The 22656-nt window shown below is 42.2% G+C and overlaps 2 protein-coding genes across 2 annotated transcripts; one reads left to right on the forward strand and one right to left on the reverse strand.

Moving 5' to 3' along the window:
* Window positions 1–930: 930 nt before the first annotated feature.
* Window positions 931–14614, reverse strand: smap2 (small ArfGAP2). The gene is made up of 9 exons (XM_069699348.1): window positions 14238–14614; window positions 5796–5929; window positions 4793–4957; window positions 4557–4616; window positions 3044–3101; window positions 2526–2683; window positions 2069–2249; window positions 1504–1952; window positions 931–1426 (listed from the first exon to the last, which is right to left on the reverse strand). The coding sequence occupies exons 1-9, from the start codon at window positions 14341–14343 to the stop codon at window positions 1313–1315; spliced, it is 1425 nt and encodes a 474-aa protein (XP_069555449.1). The 5' UTR covers window positions 14344–14614; the 3' UTR covers window positions 931–1312.
* Window positions 14615–15418: 804 nt separating this feature from the next.
* On the forward strand, window positions 15419–21207 carry trappc3 (trafficking protein particle complex subunit 3). The gene is made up of 5 exons (XM_069698994.1): window positions 15419–15590; window positions 16486–16583; window positions 18225–18324; window positions 19840–20022; window positions 20250–21207. The coding sequence occupies exons 1-5, from the start codon at window positions 15549–15551 to the stop codon at window positions 20367–20369; spliced, it is 543 nt and encodes a 180-aa protein (XP_069555095.1). The 5' UTR covers window positions 15419–15548; the 3' UTR covers window positions 20370–21207.
* The last annotated feature ends 1449 nt before the right edge of the window (window positions 21208–22656 follow it).

Consider the following 22656-nt stretch of genomic DNA (forward strand, 5'->3'; position numbering starts at 1 on the left):
TCTAAAAAAAAGCCCTCTGTAAATTGAAATGCAGACATCGTAGGTAAGGGCTGTTCAGGTAGGCTCTGTTGCTGCTCTAACCTGTGATACAGTGATCTAGAAACACTTAAAGGGATTTGTTGAATTTAAATATTGTGGGACAGGCAGGTTAAATAATGTATTTAAGGAATTTTTTTTTCAGATTTTTTTTATGAAGCACCAGAAACATCTATTAAAGGGAACCTATTATGCTCTTTTAGTAGTTTCTGTCCTATAGATCATGTTACAATGTCAGATGTTCATATCAAACATAGCCACAGTTTCAAATAAGGATGTGAAAGTAATTCCTTTTGAGAAAAAAGCTCAGGGTTCAAACTACTCTGGAGTTCGCACGATCTGACATCATCTCAGATTTTTGTTTTATGTGGTCATCTGCTGGAGAAGTTAGCCAATCAGAGGGCAGTGGGCCCCGAGGGAGGAAAGGTCTTAGAGATGGCTTGTTTCTGACAGAATAAATAGAGGGCCTGATTAAAGGGCCATTATCTGATGAATTTGAACTGTGTCATAGCAAAGGTATCCTGGTGAAGGTCCAGAATAAAAATGTAAAAACCTTGAAATTAGCAAAATAGGTCAACTTTAATGCTTGTGTGCAGCATGATGCGGATATTAGCATAGCTTAGCCTGGCCTATCTTAGCTTGATTCCTGGATGTTTATATAAATAAAGTAGCAGCAGCTCCTTTCACTTGAGGGGAAATAAACTTTTAAAAAGATACTCTACTCAAAGTCTTTTGGTTATGAAACTCTTAACCCCTCTTATGCTTAAAAAAAAAAAAAATGGCTGAAATAAGGTGTGGTTGCTACTTTACAAATATGGTTGCAGCTAAAACATAGCTACTTCTGTTGAGTAGACATTAGCTGAGAAACACAGTTCAATTTAGGGTAAACATGCAGCGGATGTGTGCACACAAACTCTCACAAAAAAAAATGTCTAGGTAAAAAAGAAGAAGAAGAAGAAGAAGAAAGATGTGGAGTCCTAAGCAGTGGCCTCTGAACCCTGTTGTCTTGGTCATCATACCAAAATGTCCTGAAGGCAAACACGGAGATCTGCAGAACATGGCTATGGATGAGACGGCAAGAGGAAGCACGGGCCGAGAGGAGAGAGAAAGGGAGGTAGTAGTGGCTTCTCAAACCTTCTTCTTCTTCACACCTGTCTCCTCCTCCTCCCTTGCATCAGGAAATGTTTCATGGAGAGTCTGACCCACAGATTCCTACGACTGGTTTCCCTCTCTTTTGTGGGTTGTTGGCATCCCACCACTTCTTGGACTCATGAGCTCATTTCCAGACGTGTGCTGTCATGTGTGACGAGCTTGGTGTTGTTGAACCTCCCATTTGTTGACTGCTGTATCCCATCATGCTGTTGCTGTTGTACAGATTCATGCCGGTCATCTGAAAGGCACAAAACACACTTTGTTAGGAGCGGCACATGGTCCTTGTATGGTCCGAAAACAACCAGAAACACACACCTGGGCAATGTTCCACTGTAGCTGCTGGGTCTGCTGCACTCCATAAACCTGCTGGTGGGGTAACGTGGTCAGACCTCCAACCTGCTGCTGTCCCACCATCCCACTCTGCTGCTGGCTCATGATGCCGTTCTGCTGCTGTACCATCATTCCACTTTGTGGCTGTCCCATCATGCCCTGGGTCATCCCTGTCATGTAGGGTGATGCCACAGCGCCGCCAGACTGGGTCATAACGCCCTGAGCACCCATTAGGCCGTTCTGCTGTCCCATCATGCAGTTCTGTTGAACTCCAATCATGCTGTTTTGCTGAACCCCCGTCATGCCGCCCTGTTGCTGTCCCATCATGGACATCTGTGAGATCATCATGGCGCCTCCCATTCCACCCGCCTGGGCTAAAGAATGGTATGAACCGTACGGGTGCGTCGGGTATCCCATTTGGTTCATGTACAAGCCTGCAGAAAACAATCACGGATACCGTTCTGGCAGTTGGTAACCGATAATGATGATGAGACTGTCAACATGTAAATATCCTTCAACAACATCTGAGGGTAATCTGTCTTGTTCTCACCGTGTGTCACCATACTGCTGGCGTGCACTGAGGGGGTGGAGGCATATAGCGAGAGAATAGAATCCTTGGACAGTTTCTTGACGGTGCCCTCCTCTGCTTTGGGTTTCGGATCCAAGAACAAGCTGAGGTTCTCAGGCACTGAGGCAGTCACTCTGCTTTGAAGCATGGAGCTGGAGACAGGCTGGAGGATGGCAGGCGGCATGGACACACACACACACACACACACACACACACACACACACACACACACACACACACACACACACACACACACACACACACACACACACACACACACACACACACACACACACACACACACACACACACACACACACAAGGCAAAGAGAAAAGGCTGTCAGAACGCAAGCAATTAAAAACAGCTACAGAGGCAGATTTTATCGACCTTTATTACAAAGCAGACAGTAAACAGTATGTACAGTGTGTTATCCAGTACCGTGGTTTTTGTAGCGGAAGCGGAGGAGGGGGCTGGGAGGGAGCTGAAGAGATCCAGAGCAGAGTGTGCCAGAGCTGGATGAGACACCACTGGGCTCTCATTACTGTCTGGAACACATCCTCTACCATTAGACACTGCTGGGCTTGGAGCAGGCGCATCTAATAGAGAGTAGATGGAAGCATGATTATGATAATGACTGTTTCAGGTACAACCCATCTGCTTTATCTAATTGAACCTCAAATTCAATAGATGTTTGGTATGCTTGTTTGCCTTTATAGGATGCAGACAAGCAGCACAAAAGTACTTCTAAGTTGAGACAACAGTTCCCTGTTGTTTAATTTTTGGACTCATGAAGCATTTCTCACATTGTAATGCAAACTAAAGCCATTTTATACCGCTGCAGCTAAGCTAAACAATAGACCACTTGATGTACTTGTTAACAACGCATCACAAAGTTTTTAGCATTTTACTGTTAATGAATGTTTGTCCATGTGTATATGTGCGTGAGAGTAAAATACCTAGTCCAAGCAAGTCTGTTACCGACTGGGAATCTGTCTTCGGGCTGATGTCTTTTTTCTGTCACAACAAAGAAAATCAATGCAAGTAATGCAAGATGTCTGCACTGACAAATGAGCGTGAGTCCAGAAACTGTTTTTCTCCAAATTCCCTGGAGGTGAAGTGACTTTTCCACTCTTCCCAACAGTGAAGTTACTCCCAGTTTTCCTCTGACTCATGACTTGAAGAAGCAGTTCAGGTCACCTTCGTCTCACTGACTGACACTTCCTCTCCTGCACTCATTTAATCTGCATGAGAGTATCATCTAAACAATAAGCAAATGGCAATCTCCCAAAGTGACGTTTTAGGATAAAACTACCTTTATGTTTGTCCCCTGAGCTGCAGTGAAATGATATTCAGGGGCATGTTAAACTGATTGTAACTTTGGAAGATATCAAATAGATTTGTTTGAGCTGAATGTTTGATGCTTCACGTAAACTTTTAAATATATTTCATGCAGGTGGTGTATTTACCCCCCCAGGTTTTGAGATATCTATCTCTTTTATAGTTGCTATCACTGCGGTAAAATGGATGTCAATGTAATTTTTAACATGTCTTTCCAGAACCAGAGTCACTTCTTAATCCTTTGAAAAATACAAATTAATTCAAATTCCCTTCAGTCATTTTATTAAGGATCGAGGCAGAAATACAAAAACTGGACAAACAAAAACCCAAACTATCTGCTGTTGGAAGTCAAACATATAGACAATAGGCCTTTATCAACAAGACATTTGGACAAGTCACATCAGGAAATGCCGAGGTGTAGTTGCTTCAATTTCAAGGTCTCGCCATCACGGCTTATTGGGACATTTGAAAAGAATGGAGCCACCAATAATGCCATTAATGTCACAGGGTATCCCACATTGATATCATGTAGACTTGTTTGTGTTTCATCTTGTGGAATTTGTCCACGAACAAAGCAATTGTATAAAATCACGATTATTCACTTAAGTATTGCATTACAATGATGTGAACACATACAGCGGAGGACTCTTTCCTCAATCAAAATGCTGTTTTGTGTTTTATGTTGCCTTATTGTTGCCCACCTACCCAAGTGTTTTTCCAGCTCTGTTGCTATGAGGTTGTTGAAATACACACCCAACCCTTCTGATGTATGTACAATTGTACATATGCATAAAATACAAGTGATGGCACAAAAAGATATGTGGCTCTTTTCCAATAAAAGAATCTGAACACAGCCATTTAACATCCTGCCATTACATCTTAATGGTAAAAAAACAAAAAAACGTTTGAAATGACCCCGGCCTAATAGCACATGATTGATTTCTCAACTTTAAAACAGGCCAGTTCTGTAGGTATAATTTTTCTCTGAGTAAATGCACAACTCAAAAACATTTCTAGCTCAGTATCTATCAATCTATCTATCTATGTTTAGCATTTAAGGAAAAGCTGAAGTCAGTTCCATTATATTAATGCTCTGATACAGCCAGTATGAACAAGAAATAATGTACTTACCAATTTCATTTTCTCAAATACAACAGGCTCCTTGGGTATGTTGTCGCAACTCTTTTCTTTCTGTATGGAGGAAACGGATAGTTTTGTTTGAACATGTAGACATCCAAGGGTGAATGCCGACTCTCAAAGGTCGAGACAAGACCAAAAAAAAGTCTCCCCCAGTGTTGTTTCCTGCTTGAGACACAAGCGCAAACCTTTTTTTTTTTTTTTTTATCTGCGCGTGTTTGTGGACTCACCCTGAGCATCTGGATGTCAATGACCTTATCTATGTACTTCTTCTTGTCATACTTGTCCCTGATGAAGATCTCTGCAGACTGGTCTGTCTCGGGGCGCTGGAAGCACTCGGGTAAAAAAGCCTCGTAGAGACGTTTGGCCTTGGCATTTCCCATCTCTTGAACACACTGGGGACAGCGAAACAAAACAAGTCACATTGTTAGGGAGTGTGACAATAGAAAAAAAAATTGTCTAAGGCACTGCTGCATTTCCAGTAATGGAAATAGGAAATTTGAAATCTTATTGTGAAGGATAAGAAAAAGAGAAATGAAAAGTGCTGACTGCAGAAATGTCATCACACTGAGGCACATAATGCTGACTTTCTTGCCTATCAGACCCAGACAAGACGAGCTGCATACTAATGTGAAAGTGAATACTCAGTAGAGGGAGAGCCTCAACTTTATGTGAACATACAAGTATTAATATTATGCAGAAATCCCACAAGGACTTGATAAATGTGTTTCGCAATATTACTACAAATTCGTTTTTTTTTTCCCCTCTCTGGTTAACAGCTGCTCTGACATTACATGTTGTGTTATGATGCTGTTGGTGTAATATGAATATGCTATTTGCACAAGAAATGGCTGTAGTGAGCAGTAAACTTATGATTTTTTTTTTTTTTTATCTGAGAGAAATCTGATTTAAATTTCAAAGTACTTTTCCATTACAAGATTGTTTTTAGTAAAGGAATAGTTTGGCATTTTGCTAAATATGATTATGTACTTTCTTGTTGAGAGTCAGATGAGATGATCAATACCAGTCTTAGATATGAGTGTGGTATTGATTTTTCTCATCCAACTCTCAGGAAGAAGGCAAACACGAGTTTTTCTTAACATGTCAAACTATTCCAATAATAACTAAAAATACAAACTACTACCTCCCTTTAGCTGCTGTTGCTTGGTGACACTTTTTGGAGTTGGACCTTGAAGGATTTAGGTTTGATGTTGTAAATTTAAGTACTCTCACCTGGACCTGCTCCTGTGTCCACTGATCCAGGTTGACGGACTTGACCTTGGAGATGTGGACCCCCAGGTTTCGATGGATCCCAGCACAGCGGATACAAATGAAGATGCCTAAATTCCAGGACGCCCATCTTGGACCTGTGAGAGAGGGAGGGAGAGGGAGAGAGAGAGAGAGGGAGAGAGAGAGAGAGAGGGAGAGGGAGGGGGAGAGAGAACGTGTTAGATATTTAGAGGTAAGAGTCTTCACAGAGCGGCCAATGAAAGAAGCTGATGAGTCAATCTCTAGGTATAACACAGGGGTAAATTGAGTGGGAGAGAGGACTAGGTGAGGAGGCTAAAGAATGATGAGAAAAACTCTGATGAATTTTAGCGCAATTATAGAGAGACAAGCCTGAAACCTCAATTATGAGTTTGAATTCAGCCGGGAACACATCTAATCCTGTGTAAGTCATGCGGTGTCCTGACACATAATAAGATCCAGAGTTAGCCTACATAACTGAGACTGAGAGGAGAGAGGGGGAGTACAAAGTCACACAAACACTCTCTCTCTCACACACACACACACACACACACACACACACACACACACACACACACACACACACACACACACACACACACACACACACACACACACACACACACACACAATCACACACTCAGAGCCTGGATACCTGCAGGGATGATTACTCATTTGGTCATGAGCCTGTGTGTGGGAGCAATGCTATCTGAGCAGGCCATTTTGGTACATCTTCCTGCTTTAGACTTTTGTGTAGCCATGTTCAATCTTCATACTGTGTTTGCTATCATAGTGTTGTGTGTGTCTGTGAATCTCCCTTCTATTTGCAGTCGTCAAGATCATTGCCTGAGCAGGCAACTCTGAGCAGGGGGGCAAATAAAAACAACACTGACAGGCTATTTTTCTGCTCAAATTATGCAACCGTCCTCTTCAGAGAATACAGTCAGCTTCAAAGAGAATACTTGTGCTTCTCTCTCCGTCTCTCTCTCCTCCTCCTCCTCCTCCTCCTTCTCTTTCCTCCATCTCTTCATGCTCCCCCACCCTCGCTCACTCGTGCTCGCCAAATCGCTCTGTCTCAGTCTCCACCTCCCCACTCATCTCTGTAGTGAGTCTCTGCTCGCAGCCTTGCTACAAGTTGATGCACTGTGGCCTCTGCGCCACTAGGTGGAAAAGCAGCTTTTGATTTGGATTTGTCTCTTCAGCTGGAGTCATGGGGCGGCCTTTAAGAAAAAGCCATTCTGTGCAAATGAAAAGGGGAAGGGGAGTATCAGAAGAGAAAACATGCAAAACCGTCCACGGTTTCCGCGGCAGCTGCGGAAAAACTATGTCTGGGCTCAGAGTCAAAGAATAGCCTCTTGTCTTGGCTGCATCCTGAACTGTGCATGCGAAACAAAAGTGTGTTCGCATTGTTTAAGAGGCGATCACTGGGCTGGGTGTGTCTGCTTTTCTCAATTTGTGGGTTCCATTTTTAAACTGGAAAATGGGACAGACACAAACAAACAACAACAACAACAACATTAAAAAAAAAAAAAAAAAAAAACCCAGAGCAAACCAGTAAACACAAACTGAGGGTCACCAGACAGACAGAGTACGCCCATCATCCTGACCGTCTAGCTACAGCATTAGCTGTCATTGCTGGCTAATAATAGTAGAATTACTCTGCAAAGCCTGCTTAACTGCTGTAAACACTGGCACTGACACACAGAGAGAGAGGGGGGGGGGGGGGGACTGTCAATTGTGTGGAACTCCCTGAACACCTGAATTAGTTTGTCCCCCATCGTCCTTATTTGAAAGCTCCCCCCTATGATCTGTTCGCCATTTCTTATCTTTCTAATTCACCACCGCTGACTCCCTCCTCTTCTCCCTTGTCGGTCCATATCTCTCTCACGCAGCTCCGTTTCGCCCACTTGCGCCTGCTAATGCCTTTTTTTTTTTTTTTCTCTCTTTCTGCGCCTATACCTCTTTTTTTTTTTTTTTTTTTTTTTAGCCATGCGAGGAACATGGCTGAAGGCATTGCAATGTTTATCTATTGGGCTTCTGTTTTGACTGATGCATCTAAAGCCTGGGTAAAAAACAAAAAAAAAACAGGTGATCATGGTGCCCAGAGGATAAAGCCTTTTTTGTTTGTTTTGTTTTTTGTTGAACTCCTGACTTTTTCCTTTGTCGCAACTATGAGGTTGATAAATATACTCTTACCAGCTGAAAAGTCTCTACAACAATTGGATGAATTGCCAAGAAATTTGTACACAAAATTCCTCCTCAGGATTAACCGTAATAACTTTGACTGTTTAACTTTAATCACCAGGTCAAATGTCCGTTTTTCCAATATTTTTGTTTAAAACATTCAGAACGTATGACAAAACAACCTGCTTTGCACTTTGAGCTTAGTGTTAATGAGTAAATGTTTGTGCACGCTAACACGCTAAACTGGTAAACATGACTAAAAATCAGCAGTATGACGTTGTAGCGGTGAGAATGTTCGCATTTTACGCCACATCACTGCCATGGAGCTTCACTGAGCTGATGGCATGGCTATAGAGTCTTATTTCCATACACCGCTGTGTATATTCGTCTCTCTGAACCGTGTGTGTGTGTGTTCCCCGTGTCGGCCTATTCTGCTTGAGGCAGGGCATTATGAACGTGCGGAGACCTGGAGCTCCGGTGTGTGTGTGTGTGTGTGTGTGTGTGTGTGTGTGTGTGTGTGTGTGTGTGTGTGTGTGTGTGTGTGTGTGTGTGTGTGTGTGTGTGTGTGTGTGTGTGTGAACCACGGAAGTAGAAAGAGGACAGAGATGAAGGTTGGGAGATTTTACAGACAATCACGCATGCACACTGCATCGCAGCAGCCTCTTTGGTTCCAATCAACGCAGTAAGAACACATGCGGTACAGCATGTCTGTTCAGCAACAGTGCACACCTCCAGGTACTTTGGACAGATATAGTAGGAAGAGAGTAGGAGGAAGACACATCTAAAAAAAAAAAAAAGGAAGAAAAAATTGAACAAACACTCTCTATATATCTGTTTCTGTCAGGGTTGGCACTGCAGTGTACATTTCTTCACTGTTAAGTGAGAGTGGCAAAATAAACTTTTTGGATTAAAGAACAAATGCCAGCACCAGTTTGAGGTATAATTAAATTCTCCAAGTCTGAATAATAAATCTGTCTTGTTCTAGTTTTTATAGGGCGAAGTACCTTAAAGCAGAGGGTTTGCGTAAACAGTTGATGAATCACTCTGGCTTAAAAAAAAAAAAACTGGTTGTCAAACATGCAGGCTGAAGCTCATTAAGGGTGACGGAGGCCGGATGGAAGTCAAAAACACGAGCAGTAGGTTTGTTTTTTTATAGTCTACAAATTGACTTTAGCTGTTTGATGACCTGCTGAGATGTACGGGGTGGGGGTGTGACGATCAGCGAGGACAAACGGAGATCTACGATCAACTTCTGTGCAATTTAAACACACACTTTTATTATTATTTAAACACTGATGAGCACAGTTACCGGCTACTTATATTCTTTACCCCCTCATCCTCTACGCCCACTGACTCTCTCACACAAACACACACACACACACACACTGCATGAGCAGGTACATATGGCTCATTAGCCTATATCCCACAAGGATAAATAGCGCTCTCTGCGTGCACCCAGTTAATCCCACAGAGCCTCAGTCATCAGTGGATCCTCCGCCCTCCTCCGCCACCGCACACACACACACACACACACACACACACACACACACACACACACACACACACACACACACACACACACACACACACACACACACACACACACACACACACACACACACTTGTCCCGTCCTCTAGCCCCCTAGCACCTAAACCAATCCAGCAACCCTCGAGCCACTCAGTGATCTAGTCCCAGTCAGAGTGAAGCAGATGGACCCCTATCGATAATTTACTAATACTCGCCCACCATCTGTGTGACCATGCAAGTGTCACGACTGGTGATGCTGCAGGTGAGTCACTGAGGTTGAAGAGGATGATATCCAAAGATGAGCAAGACACTTCGTCACTTTAAATTTAGAATCTCCTCAAAACTGATTTTTAGTCCTGCTTTATATTTCATTTGATCTTATTGTTCTTTGTAATTATTAATACTCTAGGAAAAATATTGTCTCTGCAATGTTCGAGTGCATCCTTGTAATGAGCATTTGCTATATTGCATGGAGCCATCCCTACATAAAACAATAAATTAAACATTTTCTACAGTACCGTATATGAACTCATCCTAAGACCCTATGTTTTACTTGAGAGCGACTGCTATTGAAACAAAAAGATTGACAACATAATAGTGACAATACACTATACCCTGAAATAACGGTTACCTTTCTGAATACGAGTAGTTTAAACTCTGTGGTCATTTTCAGATGGAAGTACTTGCTGTCTTTAGGCTGTTCCTGGTACTTTGTTTGTTTCCTGTGCTGGCAATTTCCAGTTAAAAGGCACAGCAGACCGATGTTTGACCTTATCACACTTTTTGTGTGTTTTTCTATTATACAAGGCTAGATTACAAACTAGGCCGGCCAGGCAACTCTGGGGCTCCCAGCAGCTAGGCCCCACTGCTCCCTTTTGACACGCTTAAAGCACTTACACCCAATCACCTTCTTGTTTCAATGGAAATCCCTGCCAGCTTGGTAACAGAGCTCATGGTGATGGTGGTGGAGAGGGAAGGCATGACATCACCAGGTGATATCTCCACGGCAACTGGGGTCCAGTGTGTGTATAAACACAAGTACAATGGAGACAATAAAGGTGTGGTTTTATGCACACACACACACACACACACACACACACACACACACACACACACACACACACACACACACACACACACACACACACACACACACACACACACACTCTCTCTCTCTCTCTCTCTCTCTCTCTCTCTTAGACACAAAGCCCCTTGAGACTGAAGCCAGAGGTGGAAGGGATGACTATATTATGCACCTGCCTCACCCTCTCTCTCCCCCATCTCTTCATTATTTCCCAGCAGTATAGAGGATTTACAGTAGATGCGTCACTTTGTGAGGAAGTGATAAAACAAACATACAAAACACAGGAAACGACAGGAAAGTTGGGAAGCACAGGAAGTAAACTGCAGTAAAAAAACCAAACAAACAGAGATACAGTTTCATTTCTGCAGTATCTACGCAGTAAGACCAGATAGAGATGGTCTGATAGCAGTGTTTTAGTGTTTTCACGTGCTGGTGCAAACATGTTCTTGGCTCCATGCTGCACAACACTTCCACTTCGATCACCCCGAGGGAGGAAGGTGATAAACACGCAGCAATCTATGTCAACGCAAACAAGATCAGGCCAAACCTTCTCACAAGCCATATGGCCGAAAACCTGACTTGACAGCGGGAAGGGGAGGGCGAAACATTTGCTTGAGATGTGCACGTGTATGTGTGTGTGTGTGTGTGTGTGTGTGTGTGTGTGTGTGTGTGTGTGTTTGTGGTTGGGAGTGTGTGAAAATATGCTACACAGCAAAAAGGTAAAATACCTCTCTTCAAGAATCCACCTAGATTGTAGTCAGTTTATTCATTAGCAAAGATTCGGGGGGGGGGGAACTGAGAGCGACATGTGCCCTCTGAATCGGCATTGATCCATTAAACATGGTTAAATAATAAACGTAGAAAAGACATGTTTTGGATTGTAGTAACAAACTAATAAATGAGGCAGGGAAAATGTCATTTTTATGAAGTTCAACTTAAAGCTGGAGAATCCTCCTTTTATGTGTGTGCTTGCGCGCTATTTTCTCCCTCAACCTCTAATCTCATCTGTAGTCTAATTAGACCAGTCTGCTGCCCATCCAAACCAGTCACGCTAATAAAAAAACAACAACATGCAGACATGCTTGATGACCACTAGTTTGAGTGTGTCAGATGGGACAAGTATCAAATTGAAGAGGGTTGAGCGGAGCAGCAATCAAACTTATGTAACTGATTTAAATGCCTTTTCTCTCTATATATGTCTCTGAAAGATCAACTCTGTCACGAACACAAAAACAATGTCTTCTTATTTATCCTCTTTGTGCTTTTGAGGACTGCAGACAATTCTAAGAAGAGTGATGTCTTTAGAGCCTTTTTTTTTTTTTTTTTTAAAGGACTTCTCTACAGTCAAAGGTGTATTTGCCTGAAGTCTAACATCTGCATCAGTTCTATTTATATCTTATTAAAAACAGAAACAAAACTTGTATTGTGAAACCAAGCATTCGCTGTGTCCTGGTGATGTTTTAATCCAACCAACACATTAAAGTCACACATCATCCTTATCAAAGTAAAGTACTAACTTTGTCACTGTGCATGAACTGTGTTTGTGTAAAACCAGATTTAATGTTGAACTTTTTTTCAAATGGAGAAGTTGTTTTTTGGTGTGTTTCAACAGGAAAATGAAGCAAGAAAATATAAAAATGTGTACTGAGCAAATGTGTGGTGAATTTACATAACACTTATTATTTTATATCGTTGCGTGTCCAAAGAAAAAACAATTCTCTCTGTTGTACATATCCACTTTGACAGTTGTTGTCTTTTTCAGCAGCCACCTGAGCCACTTAGTAATTCTTATGAAATATTTGTGATGACTCAGCACCCCAGAATATTTTTACCTGCATTTGACAGTTGAATGTGATGTAGACGTGTAGACGCTGTGTTGTAAATGAACAGAGGGGCTAGAGGCAGACAGAGAGTGAGGATGTTAAATGAGACAACACGAGGAGAGCGACGGCCTTCATTCAAATGAACAAGCACAAACTGAGTGGGAGCCCTGAGACTGTTTGCTCACAGAGGTCAAAACACTGTCTGTCTGCAGCACCGCTCTACATGTTTGTATAAAACATTACATGTGTTTCCTCCTGTCATGACACAGCCTTGAACATTAATCCAGACAACAGCTAACATAGTTTATTGATTTCCTCCTTCTGTCATGAAGCTGGGGTTTACTTGCCAGCAAAGAAATACAGACTAAAAGAGGATTTTGAGGCGTAGTAGACTCAGTATTTCACTGCTGCTGTTTACTTGCCACCTTTATACAGTGTCTACCACCTATTGCATCTTGCTTCCTGTTAGGTATGAAAAGTGCTCATTCATATCATTCATGACGTTTATTGAGAATTGTCCTCCACGTTTGACAGAGTGCAGTGATTTATGCGTATGCGGGGCGTTCACTTGAGAATTTACGGTGACTAGCATGCAGCTGCACCGCATTTCTCCGATAAGGTATGATGTCATAAAGCCAATCTCATCAATCTCAACACTAAGGTACATCAGTGTGTATGTTTACAAGCTGGACCACTACTCACAGTGGTATCATAAATCTATAGGTCTCATAGCACCAAAAAGTATTTCAAATTTCCTACCAAAACCCAAACAGCTTTCATAAAAAAAATAAAATAAAATAAAAAAAAAAGCATAAAGGAGATGTAACACCTCTCTAATAAACACAGGATGGGACAGCTTTATCAACTTAATGACAGTTCAACCAAAAACAAAATGAAGATACATTTTTGGAGACTCTGCTTATTGATTTGTTCTCCAACTCAGTGTATTTGGGACCAAAAGAGCAATGTTTACCCACCAGTGTGGCAAAACGGTTTCAGCAAATAGCTGATGACACAGTTTAAGGCCTCTTTGAGGCTCCACACAAACTGGCTGGAGGGTCACGAGACACACAAAAACACATACACCCAGTGATTATTGTCCATTGTACATAAAATAAACCCTTTTAAGACAATAAATACAGGATACTATACCAAAAACAATGAAAAAAAAAAAACATACCAAAAGCTTCAACCAGCTCACCAAATAACTGTACAAGTAATCACTGAGAATAACAACCTTACAATGTGTCTTTTAATTCAAGATCACTGTCGTGCCTTTTAGGTCTCCCTGTCTGCACTCAGTCAGCAGGAACAATCTGTCCAGGGCGACTCAAAGTCAGCACAGGTGTCTCCCTGTCCATCTCTCTGTCTGCTTACTCCTCCAGGCTTCATTATAGGCATCTGCGAAACTAAAAGATCTTGCAGGGGCCCTAATAGTTAGAGTAATTTTTTTTTTTTTTTTTTTACTGATGATCACATTTTCTCACTTTCATCCCGTGATGTAGTTCTCACGAAACCCTTGTTAGATCCCCTCATTAAATCTTTATCCAGTGGCTACCATTATGAATATGTTATTACTTGAGGTGGCTTGGCATGATGTAACTCCATGTCAAGCTCCAGCATTGTGAGAATGTGGCCCCGTGTCTTGCACCATAGTACAACGCAATTGGTCGAGGGGTGATGAATGCAATGCCGCATTTTCCAGCGTAGTAAAGGATCAAGAGGGTCGATCCATGCGCTGGAAACCCGCCGGCGTGACCAGGGTGAGACTGGGGGGGGGGGAAACATGACTCTGACAGTCTACCTACCTTTCGATTCGCAGTCAGCGCAGAATTTGTTCTCTTCCAGCGCCAGTAAAGAGTTGAGGACAGCCTGGTATCTGTCAACGTCTTTCACAGATTTGCCCGACATCATTGCGCTGGTCCACCTCCTCCACGGCCCCTACAGCGCGTGCCGGCTATTGTCAAACAGTCCCCCTTTAACTTCACAAAATGAAAGCAGTGCGAGCAGAGGCGACGCGCTCCGTTCCTCTTCCTCCTCCTCCTCCTCCTCCTCCTCGATGTGGAGCACGGCGAGTTGGTGTCACCACGATGGGATGATTGCCTGTCGGCCAACCAGCATGCGGGTTGTTGGAGGTGCAAATACCCCAATCAGGACGCAAGGCGGAGGAAAACACCATGTGATTTCTTCTAGGATTCAAAATGTGATGTCGACTTTGGAGCACATCTGTAACCTATCACTGACTGGTACAGTCCTCCCGCTCCTCTCTCTATCGCTCTCTCTCTGTTAGTCACTCACTCGCTTTCACACACACACACACACACACACACACACACACACACACACACACACACACACACACACACACACACACACACACACACACACACACACACACACACACACACACACACACACACAGACTACACACCGTACGATGTAACTAGTTGTTATTAAAATAGAGCTGTCTGTGTGTATGTGGTCGCTACAGTTAAGAGCATTTTTGTTGTTGTTGTTGTTGTTGTTTTTTTGTTAAATCCACATTTCCATCTTTATTATAAAGAAATGTAAGTTAGTTCGGCTTCTTTTCCTGTAAACACATTACCTATGCTGCCATCCTGTGGGCAATTATAAGACGACATTTGAGTACCTGGTTCTCTGTTCCCCTCCGGGACGCAGGAGGGCGTTACGACTACATTTTATGGAGCCGATGAAAGCGAGACAGCTGACTGAAGAGCTGCGTCGTTCATTTCCCAAACAACTTAGGAAACACGAGGCTCTTGCATTCAAAATAAAATGCGAAACGTGTTTTTCTCCCGTAAAAGCTGTTTGTGCAAAGCTGTAATACAAACAGTAAATTACATATATTTCCAATTTATTTTTTTAAAAACGGCTTGTCCTTTAAGCTCTGCATTACTCACAAAAATAATTGTCATCAAAATTAATTTTAGTGTGAAGAGCGACCGGAAGTCCACGTTTGAGCCTCGCTTGTTTTGACGTCGACGGACGTGTGCGACTCTGCGTTGACGATCACGGGAAAACAACTGCTCGGCCAGAAACAAATAAATAAAGGATTAATATCGAGTCGCCACCTGTGTAAGCCTGTAACACTGTCCACAATGTCCAGGCAATCCAACCGGACGACAGACAGCAAGAAGATGGTAGGCGACACCCGCGGCATTAACATCAGCCTCACCCGGCGAGCTAAATGCTAACCGCGGCCAAACAGCTAACTTAACATATTAGACTATATTTCTGTGAAGTAAGACGCGTGTCAAGTCACGTGTCTCTTGACACGCGTGGCCAGATTTCTGAAAGGCGCTCGGACCGGTTCAATTATGTATTTCATTCATTGTTGAGTAACTCTCGCTTTCGACAGGAAGTGGATTTTTTGTTTTGTTTTGTTGTTGTTGTTGTAGCTGACGAGCTAAATAGTTAGCGCCGCTCGGGAGTCGCGCACGTTTTCTCCTTCCGTCGTTTTTAAGGTACTTAATGCAGCAAACAGCGTGCTGTTATAACACTTATCGCGAAGATGGGTTCATTTTTTTTTTTTTTTTTTGGCAAATAGAAAGACGTAATTGAACTTATTGGCCGACTGCATCGTGAGGCGCAGTTTTCAGAGACGTGATGCTGCGTGGAGATCATTGGTGCACCTGTGGCGTCAGTCCTGGACTTAAGTTTCCGCTATTGCTTTATTAGCGCTGCTGAAATAACATTACAGCATTACTGCTGCAGCGGAGACCCAAAATATTGCTGCAAACCGCTCGTATAATGATGCAGTTGTACTTCATTTTAGGACCAGGAGCTGTCCGGAGCACGACACGTTAAATTCCCTGGAAGTAGCTCCCTGCATCTGTTTGCGAGCCTCTTCCACACTGACGGATTTGATTGTTATTATTTTTGACATTTTAAAATAAATGACAAAAATAATCTACGTGGGTGTTTTCAACCTGCTTTTGGCCGTTAGTGTTTATTACTACACTGACTGCTTCAGATGTTGTCAATCATGTAATTGATATTTCTGTCGTTTTTTTTTGTTGTTGTTGTTTTTTGTAGAACTCTGAGCTGTTCACGTTGACTTACGGGGCTTTAGTCAACCAGCTCTGTAAAGACTATGAGAACGATGAAGAGGTCAACAAACAGTTGGACAAGATGTAAGTGCTCCATCTGCTTTCATTAACCACATTCACACCCAGCTGGAGTTTGCAAATAATGTTAATTCCTTTAGATGCACTTTACAATGCGGAACAAATTCATAGTTTAGAACATGAGTACGCTGGAAATACATCCAGAAGTAAACACTCACCCATCATTGCTTGTACAGATTTGCCCTTCATTTTTATGAATTGCGTAAGTTGCTGCTAATTAATTAGAACTGTGTACTGCCAAGAATCAGGAAGACTGCCATGCTATACGGTATCTGCTGTCATAAAACACGCTGTCTCAGTTTACCTTGTTACGTTGGAGTGGAAGAGTCAGATGGCTGAAGATAGTTTACAACTCTGCCATCAAGCAGTCAGGAGTTTGAAACGCAACACAAGATGAAACACTGCCACAATTTTTGAATATAAACTGAGTTGACTCTTGATACAGTGATTTTAAGAATCGCAGCGATATTACAAAACATAACAACACAATACTCAAGTGTATTGGTATTTTCTTACACGCATAAAACAAATGGTATCATTCAACCGGTTTAATTGGATACATCTTAAGTTAGTCAAAAGCACGTGAACTTGGATCTTCTGAGAGGCCTCTCTGAAATCAGGTATTAATTCACTTGAACAACCACACAACAAAGCTGGTGAAACTTGTTTCCGTATTGACTGTAAAAGCACATCATCATCACACAGCCACAATGTAACAAACATCCAGCCATTTACATTACATACTAAACATCATACATTCATTTATTCAATAAAATATGACAGTCACTCTTGATACATGACTGAACGTACAATACATCAATGTTTATCTGTAAAAACATGCAAGACTGCCTGTGATAATGAGTGCATGAACCAAGTTGCTGCTCTCCAACATGTTAAAATTGATCTTTTGCTTGTTGAACCAAGGCAGTGAATGGATTTTTTTTTTCTATCTTCTTGGATGTCTCCCTTGAACTCGCATTACTCTGAGAAATTATTATATTTTCAGTTCCTAATATATCCTGACACAAACTGGAGCAGAAATGTGATCTCCATAAGATTTTATTTCTCCCATTTCTAATTTATGGGGTCTTTTCAGGCAGCAAACTGATATATTTTTTTAAGACAGGGGAAAAAAGTCTCTGGAAGACCAAACTAGATACAACTCTGTCATGGCAAAATAAGGCGAAGACAAAACGATTATAACATTTATAACTTAAAAAAATTCAAAACATCCTGTCATGCTGACAGAACTTTGGACTGGATGTACTTTGCTCCTCCGGTTGTGCAGCAACCCAAAGCTCCTCTCCAAGTTAAGTCAGGATGAGGCTCGTCTTACCTGGCCTTAGAAGGCAGTGAGTCTGCACTGCCCACTCACTCAGCTGCCATCCAACTGGTCAGAGACAGACCATGTTAGGATTGGGACGCATCAGTTGGCTTCAGACTGTGCAGTTAGAAAAGTGTGTGTTGACACTCTAATCAGAATTATCATTATTTGCCAAGTGTATGAACCCAAAAATGTCTTGGAGGATTTGGAACTGTCCTTCATCTCTTTACGGTGCTCTGCATCTTTTTACTTCTTTGTGCTTTTTCTCTACTTTTAAGAGGAAGAATGACTTAATCCCTGTCGGTAATTTCTGTCTTTCATAGGGGTTATAACATCGGAGTGCGTCTGATTGAGGACTTCCTGGCACGCTCCAGCATCGGCAGGTGTCAGGATTTCCGAGAAACAGCCGATGTCATCGCTAAGGTAACCGGAAGGTTCCAGGCCAATCAGAGCGTGACGGTGGACTTCTCCCAAGATGGTGGGAGGAAGAGGGAGGACAGAAAAAACAGATTAGAGCGAGCGTTCTTGTTGAAACATCTGAACAAACGATGGGGGGAAAGGAGAGGTGGATGTATGGAGGGGTGTGGAAAACGGGTGACTGTGACTGAGTAGATCAGAAAAGCTTAAAGTTACAGACTGAAGGACTCTGCATTTTTCTAAACTTTAGCCCAAGATCACATTCCTCTTTGCTTGGTGTTGTAATTACCTTTTGGGGAACGAAACGTAGTCTCATCTCTCAAGAAGGTGATGAAAATTCAGTCGTACCAGGTCTCTGGTTTACTGTCTGTGTCCTCCTTTAAATTTTTTTTTTTTTTTTTAAAGCTTTTAAACAGCAGACAAAAAGATGCAGGCAGACCAGAGAGGCGGCTCTCAGACTGTATTCAGCACTCCAGCTGCTTTCAAGGTGTTACTGCTTCTTTCTAAGGGAGTCGTTCCACAGATGTAACTCCACACTAGTGCAGGGAACTGGCTCATGGTCATGAAGAGAGGGGTCAAGTCTGTAAATGGAGGACCACAATGGGACAGCGGTTTGGAAGGTGCAATGAATGATTGCTTTGCCTCAGGATATCGCGTGACCTCGAGCTAACCTCTAAAATCCCCTCAGCCATTCTTTAGTTAGATATATGCGGACGAAGTCTGTAATCTGGCCAAAACCAGACTTTCTACAGCTGCGGATCTTCAATATTTTCATTATTATTCTGTGTTGAGAGCCGTTAATAGACGTTTATGCAAATGTAAGTCTGGACGACTGAGCACAACCATTTTACATCCGAGTGAAAGTCTGCCCATTGCAACTTAATGTTGTAATTGGTTGGACTGGTGCGAGTGAAATTTGTCAGCGATTGAGCGAGCCTGCCGTCCCTCCTGTGACAAAGAGCTGCAGAAGAACAGGAGCAACAGATGGCATTTATCAGAAAGCAGGTGTGTACAGAAAATACTGTTAGCATTGCTGGTGCTTCACAAGTGAAGGCTATCAGCAAAGAGTACAGATTTTAACTGAGAAGAAACTAAAGGAAGTACTGATAGTTACTGGATTTTGTTGGTGCATCAGTTAGTCACTGGGTTGGACAGTGATGGTAGGCTCAGTTTTAGAAATCAGTGTTCTTTATTAAAAAAATGGTTCCACCTGCTGGTCTTGTGCCCAAGATAAAAGTGTACTTAAAGAGAGAGATGATCATTTAGTTTTTTTGCATGAGCCCAAATTAAATAGTTAATGCAGTGACAGAGTTTAACTCCTGTTTGTACAACAATGCTTTCATTTTGTGTAACTAGTAACAGATTAACTGAACAGCTGAAAAATCATTATTCTGGTGTCTTCAAAAGTTGGGGCACTTCAGCTGATTCAATACACGATGAACCATCAGTCTTCTCTCTTGAGTAACCTCTGCTCTCTTTTCTTTTCTCTCTGCCCCTTCATCACATTGTGGTTGCTGTTAGGTTGCATTTAAAATGTACCTGGGAATCACCCCCAGTGTGACCAACTGGAGCCCAGCAGGAGACGAGTTCTCCCTCATGCTGGAGAATAACCCACTGGTAGACTTTGTGGAGCTGCCAGACAACCACAGCACGCTCATCTACTCCAACCTGCTGTGTGGGGTCCTCAGAGGAGCTCTGGAGATGGTACATTCAACATTTTTACATGGCTGTGTTGTAAGGGAAGACTTAGGATTCTGTGTTTGTAACTGTGTAATAAAACACTGCAATAACTACTGTTAGAGATACTAACAAACCATCTAGATACATCAGGAGTTGCAGTAGAATTGTACACAAGTGCAACAACCAGATAAAGATGAATTCTACCACGTGTTTTGTCCACTGAAATATAAATGATCCTGAATGTGATTCAGGTCCAGATGGCGGTGGACGTGAAATTTATCCAGGACACTCTGAGAGGGGACAATGTGACAGAAATCCGCATGAAGTTCATCAAGAGGATCGAAGAAAACCTTCCAGCAGGAGACGAGTGATGGAAACACAAAAAATAGATGGCTTCCCTCAGAGTCTCTTTAGTCCAGTGGAGGGAGGACTCATTTATACAAGGAACACTCTCACACTTTAACAAACTGAAAGGATGAAAACATAATGCCCACCATCGAACTGATCTTATCAGCCTAAGGGATGTGTAGTTTCCTTACAACTTAACATGTCTGTGAGTTGATAAAACACCAGAAGCCTGATGATTCTTTAAACAAAAAGGTCTGACATTAATCACGGCTGCAGTTTAAAAATAATTCAGGGCATTTTCAGCTCCTGTTACCTTCTATATCTTTGCTGGGGTGAGTGGTAGACATAAATTTGAAGATAAAAAAAAATATTCAGATTTGAGAGAAAAGTAACATTTTTCTTTTTAAAAAAACAATGCAAGATCATAACATGGCCCTGCTGCCTTGAATATATAAACAGATTATCGGTTTCCTCGGCACTGATCTGTGGTCCAGTTTAAGGGAAAGAATTTTGGGGGGTCGTGTGCCTAAATGACACTTTTCACGGTTAAGAAGATAATTCCTCTGACCATTTATCTGTCACTAATGCACGTTTAAAAAAACAACTTTTTCTTCAGCTCATGTTTATGTCCTGTATGTCGTCAGACGGATGAGTTTTCATTTCCCCATGTATAGTCTGTCTTCTTTTTTCTTTTGGCACAAAGCAGAAAATTCTGACGCTGAACTATTTGTCGTTTATTTCTTTCTTTTTTTTTTTTTTTTTAAAAATGAAATCACTTTCTGTATTGCTGCCCATTGTCTGGCATGTTAATTTATGTAAATGTCTATGTCACGTAAACATTAAATATTTGATGTAAAGCTTTCCTTGTGTGTTTGTGAGACTTTATATTTTATAACATGCCTGCTAGGGTATGTGAAACACTTTCAACCACACACACACACACACACACACACACACACACACACACACACACACACACACACACACACACACACACACACACACTGTGTCCTCTATACCACCTTGTCATTTCTGCCTCAGTGTCCTGTGGCAGTGTTATTTCTTTGCAGCTGTTGTACACAGGCAAACAATAACAGACCTAATGCCTCTCTTATGTTTGTTCATGGTACATGGAAGTAATCTGTGTATGTTTGTGTGTGTGTGTGTGTGTGTGTGTTTGTGTGTGTGTGTATATGCTTGCTTGTGATTGTCACACCTGTGAATGGCTTTATGTCACCGAGAAGTAATGAACAGAACTGCTCAGTTAGGCCCACTGCACACCTCGTCAATAACTGAAAACACAGGCAGCCATTCACACACACACATACAAACACACACACAAATCATTCCTGGAAGAGAAAAATCTGGTCTGGATATCACGACAACATTAGCCATGTTTTTCTTATTCTTTGTCTTTTCTGTTTTATTGTGTAACAGAGCAATAACATCAGTACCAAACTCACGAGTCTGCTGAAAGCACTTAGAGGATGAGATTGTCAGATAGGGATTTCCTTTTGGAGAAATCTGTCAGCTATTAGCCGCTGGAAACCCTGAGGCTCTACACATCCTATTTTATAGCTGCTATTACATGAGCCCATGTCTGGTTTTACAGTTTCAGTAGGCTTGAGATAAAATTCTCCAAACAGCCACCAGAGGTTGCTGTATACATTACGTTGCTCAGCTGTAAGCAGCATTGCTCCCCAATTTATGGCTTAAGTTAGGTACATTTAGCATTTTTGGCCAAAAATGGACACTGTGGGAGAAAAACATTCCCTTATTTGTGGGAGTTTCGGCTGGAACTGCCAGCAAACATAAATAAAGGGTCTTTTTCAGATTATGAATATGGAAAGACAATCCACCATAGTCGAGCACAGTGGCTGATGCCAATATGTGGACCCTAGCTCTGATTTGGCTTAAGATTAGAGAAATGATGACAACATCCCGTCTTTGTACTTTATAAAATGTATTAGGGTGAGATTTCTTATTATTATTTGCTGTCTTAAGCCTCTGCCCACTCCTGTCTGGGATAGCGCTCATTTGAAAGGATTAAGAGTGGAAAGTGGAAGCACCGCGAGGGCCGACGCTGTGCAATAAAGTCGGCGGGACATTAGGCAAGTTCTCAACACATTACGTGCACATATCTATGCACCCCGTAGGCCTGTGATGTGGATGTTGGATGGAAAGCTGGGCAGGACATTTTTTTTGTGTGCAGAAGCTCAATGTAAATGACTTGGCAGGATTGGAGCCGTGTACCTGGGGGATGGACGGACAGCTGGGTTTGTGTACTTGTGAGAACCTGTATCCCTCTGC

This window comes from Brachyistius frenatus, unplaced genomic scaffold (genome assembly GCF_029030835.1).
Source record: "Brachyistius frenatus isolate BFR_SWC_R1_liver_20210118 unplaced genomic scaffold, ASM2903083v1 Contig_2, whole genome shotgun sequence".
NCBI classification, from domain to species: Eukaryota; Metazoa; Chordata; class Actinopteri; family Embiotocidae; genus Brachyistius; species Brachyistius frenatus.